We start from the raw sequence: 4,265 nt of genomic DNA on the forward strand, positions 1-4,265 counted from the left end.
TCCTCCCTCGTGAGTGGGGAGCGACACACAGAAGAGCGGGCGCATGTCCGGGGGGGGGAGGGGAGGGGGCGTTTGGTCAGCCAGCAGGCCTTTCCAGGCTGGGCCGAGAGGAAACGCGCAGAATGACGGGAAGGCACTCCAAGGGCGGCCTGAGCAAGAATTTCCCCAGCGCCGGGCAGCAGCGGTGGAGCGGCTTCCTGCCGTGCCGACGCGGACGCACGCAGTGACCGGGAGAGGAATGTGCTGGGCTTGCCTGTGGAGGACGGTGCTGTCTCTGGCGTGCCTCACGTGTCCGCGCTGCCGGCCGTGCAAGGGCCGCGGGAACCGGGCCACCCAGGCCCGTGAAGCGCCGCTCCGTGCTGCTCAGAGTTTCCTGGCAGGCAGAGCCCGGCGTGACGATGCGGAGCCGAGTCCCCTTTCTCGTGTTTCTCCGCCCTGGCCGTGGTCCAGATCCCCATGAGAAATCGAGCGAGCCTCCAATGTGACCTGTGGCTGAAATGCGTCGCAGCCGGCTCTGCAGATCCCCGAGAGCCGTGATGGCGGAGGCGCTGCGCTGGGAAGGCCACGGCTGGCTCTTCCTGCCCTGCCATCTGCAAAGGGGCGGCCACGGCCTGGCACTGTGGGCCTCCTCCCGTCCGGTGGGCGAGAGGAGCCCTGCCGGAGGGCCTTCCTCTGGGAGCAGCTCTCGTGGCCTCTGCCGCGCGTGGCGCAAAGGCAACGTGGCCCCGTCCTGCGGCTCCGCGGTGTGCTTCCTCCCGACCCAGGAGTCCGGGGTGGGCTCGGCGGTGCTCCCTGCCTCATGAGAATGTGCTGGGATTCGCGGGGCAGTGTGGCACTGATCCTCTCCCCCCCCCCCCCCGCTATTGCGGACAGAAGCACTCGCGACACCCGAGGCGCTCTGCGTGGATTGAAAGGCGCAGGATCCCACCCGCCATCTGGATACCCGCTTCATTTCCTCGTGCGGCTTCTGCACCTCCCTCTGTGTTTCCCCCCGAATGACCTTTGCTTAACGCCACCCTTGCCACTGCCTCCGTGATCCATGCCCCTGGTCAGAGCACCCGGGTTGCTCCGATTCCCCTCGATGGACTGAGACGCAGGGCCTGCTTGTCACGGCATGCTGGGGCGGCTGGGGGGGCGCCACGTGGCCCCCGCTTCTCCCCTCTGAGCAGCACGTGCTCGGTATGCTGCTGCTCTCACGATCGGGGGCCCTGCCCTGCCCTGCCCGCCACATGCCCTGGACACGCGTTCGCAGCTTCCGTGGAGGCAGATGCAGGCGCCCGTCTCGCTTGTGCTCTGGAGGCGCTGCGGCCTTGCAGGGCAGTGCAGGGGACCAGGGAGGCGGCGTGTGCCACTGACTGAGCACGTGCCGCTCGCCTCTGCTGTGCTCGGGCTGGCGCCGCGGCCTCGTCCCTCTCAGAGCGCGGCGCCTGCAGACTCGGAGGGAGCACGAGGTCCGGCTTGCTGGCCTGAGCCTCCTCTGAAGAGGTCCCGGGGCGCTGCTTGCGGGTGCCCATGGAGGAGCCCGCTGCGGGTGGCCCTCCAAGTCAGAGGCCAGGCCGCTGAGCGAGGAAGGGCTGGCTCAGCTGCTCGCCAACGCCGCTGCTTGCCTTGCGTGTGAGACGAGGGCCCCAGCGGGCTGGCTGGCCGGCCGGCCCCAAAGCGCCGGAGTGCCGCCTCTCCACAGGGCTGCCCGTGCAGGACTGAGCCATGCTGGGCAACCCTCGGCACACCTCAGGATACTCGCCTGGCGAAGGGTGCAGAAGGATCCTGGTTCCAGGAAATGGGGAGTCTCTGCTGCTTGCCCGGGGGGCCACGGGCCAGCTGGGCAAGGCGTGTCTGGTGGCCCCCCCCTACTGCTCTGGCCCGGGAGTGGCCCGAAGGTGCCGCAGCATGCTGGGGGTCTCGCTTCCCCTTGCCTCCTGGCCCGCCTCGCCTCGCCTCCAGCTGCTCTGCCCTGCCGCCGCCACGTCTGTGCCACGGAGTGCCACGGCGTGAGAGGAGGGAGAGCAGCCAGGCGGGGCACCTTGACTGGGAGCACGTGCCTGGGCTGCCAGGGGCTTTGCTTCTGCGCCCGCCCCCCCGGCCCACACGTGCCTGCAGCACCTTTCCGCTGCGGCCACAGGGCTATTTTCTTGCTGCTTGTGTCAGCCCTGGGGCATCCATGCTGGCCGGGGGTGGGGTGGGGAGTGTGTGTGTGTGTGGGGGGGGAATTCTGCAGAAAACGACCCTGGAAACTGTTTGGGAGACTGAGGGAAGGCTTTATAAATACCTGTTGCCTCATTGCTTGTGGGGGGCGGGGTGGGGTGGGGTGGGGTGGGGGTGGGACGGGAAGAAGGCCGCCTGACCTGAAGAGCCCCACACTGTCTGGCTCTCCCTGGCTGCTGAGAAGGACTCCGGTTATCTTTGGGGGGGGTGAGCCTGCCCCCCTGCTCAGGTTACACTTTGGCTGGAGCAGGTGGCTGCTGGGACACAGGCTCGGGCTGAGCTGCGGGGAGAGGGGGGCGGTGTGGGGTGGCGCCCGGCCCCTGCCTGAGTGGGTGGCAGCAGGGGTGACCTTGGCTCTGTGTGGAGCCCCGCGCCCGCCAGCAAATGCCAGTCACGCGAGGCGCTGCAGCCGGTGCAGCCCCCTGGCCTGAGCTCGCCCTTGGATCTGTGTCCCGGCTGGCGGGCTGTGCCCGAGCGCAGCGGCCCTCGACGGCTGGCCCGAGCCCCGGACCTCTCCTCCTCGCTGGGGCTTGTTTCAGGGCCCGTGCGGTGGCGTGCCTCACGTCGGCTTGTGGCAGCCCCGGGAACGAGACCCTCCCAGGCAGCCTGGCCTTGGCAGCCTGGAGCAGCTCTTGCGCCCCCGAGGCGGCGTCTTCCTTAATGGCAGCGATCCCCCGTCCGTCCGTCCGTCCATCCATCCGCCCCCTCGCTGGCCCTCCCTCCCCCTGCCCTCAGCTTTCCCACACAGTGTCTTCTCAAGGAAGCGTTCCTTTCCCATGACGCGCCCCAAGCAGGCAAGCGTCTGTTTTGCCGGTGCTGCTCCCAGGGCAAGCTCTGCCTTAATTTGATGCAGCCCCTCCTGGTCCGCCTCTCAGCCGCTTTGGCTGGTCCCAGGGCGGCGTGCGCAGGTATTCTCCGGCGCTTGCGGGGTGTGCGGGGCTTGGCGCCTGGGGCCCCGCAGGCCTTCCCTGGCGCCTGCTTGTGCGGGAGGGCTCCAGGACAGCCCTCGGAGTGGGGTGGGGAGACTTGGTGTCCTGCAGCAGCCCGGGGTGGACTTGAGGGCCTCCGTGGCCCCGCCAGCTCTCCTACTCTGGGATTCCTGGGGCAAGAGCCATGCAGCCCTGGATGCGCATCCATGGCGCAGCCTGGCAGCCGCCCGCGCCCTCCCGCTACTTCGAGGGTGGCACACTGCATCGGAGCCGTGCTGCGAGGGCGGGGGGGGCGTGGCTGGCGTGGATCAGTGCCCAGGCGCCCGCTGAGAGGGCGAGGCCAGGGATGGATGCGGGTGGCGGCACCTGCCCCTGTGCGGCCTCCGGAGGGCGCGGTGGCCCTGGGCAAGGCGGGCGGCGGGGCCCTGCCTCCTCCCGCAGGGCCGCCTCAGCAGGCGGAGCGCTGTGCCGGCGCGCGAGGCGCTTCGTGTGGTCCCCCTTCCCGCTCCCAAGGAAGGAGCGCCCACTGCCGGAGGGAGCCCCGGGCCCGCGCGCCTGGCCCCTGGGACAGAGCAGCCTGAAGCCCCGTGGGACTCGCGTCGCAGAAGACACGCGTCCGCGCGCTTGCGTGCGCACGGTCCGAGCGGCTCGAGAGCCCCGGCGGCGGCGGGGAGGCCTGCAGGTGCGCTCGGCGGCGGGCGGGGCGGGGCGGGGCAGGTCGGCCCGTCGGTTCCCTCCCGCCGCCGCTTCCGCAGAGGGAAGCCCCCGTCCCGGAGCCGTGGGCGGCGGCGCCTTTAAGGGGTAGGGCGAGGCGGCAGCCGGAATGGCATTCCAGGGCTTGGCCCGGCCCGCGCGGCCGCCTCGCCCGCCCGCCCGCGGTCCCTCCCAGCCCAGCCGCGCCCCCCGAGAGGCACGCCGGGCGCGGACCCCTCCCCAGCGCAGTCCGCCCGCGGCCGCGCCATGGCCACCTTCAGCCTCGGCCAGCTGCCCCCCAACCCGGAGGAGAAGGACTTCATCCAAGCCTACGAGGACGTGCGCGAGAAGTACAAAGGTGGGCGGCCGCACGTGGCGCGGGCGAGAGGGGCGCCCGGCCCGGCCCGGCCCGGCCCGGCCCGGCCCGGCTCGCCTCGC

At 71.0% G+C, this 4,265-nt stretch overlaps 1 protein-coding gene across 3 annotated transcripts in view; it reads left to right on the top strand.

Annotated features, from left to right (window-relative positions):
• Window positions 1-4,265, top strand: part of PLEC (plectin) — a 79,470-nt gene that overhangs the window by 8,471 nt on the left and 66,734 nt on the right. Inside the window, exon 1 of one of the 3 annotated variants that reach the window (XM_044453292.1) lies at window positions 4,078-4,185. The exons of the other annotated variants lie outside the window; for them this stretch is intronic. Coding sequence (XP_044309227.1) covers window positions 4,095-4,185 — 91 coding nt within the window. The 5' untranslated portion in view covers window positions 4,078-4,094. Of the gene's footprint in view, window positions 1-4,077; window positions 4,186-4,265 lie in introns of those variants that run through there. 3 annotated transcript variants of the gene reach the window in all.

This window comes from Varanus komodoensis, unplaced genomic scaffold (assembly GCF_004798865.1).
Source record: "Varanus komodoensis strain SLA01 unplaced genomic scaffold, ASM479886v1 scaffold78, whole genome shotgun sequence".
Taxonomy (NCBI): Eukaryota; Metazoa; Chordata; class Lepidosauria; order Squamata; family Varanidae; genus Varanus; species Varanus komodoensis.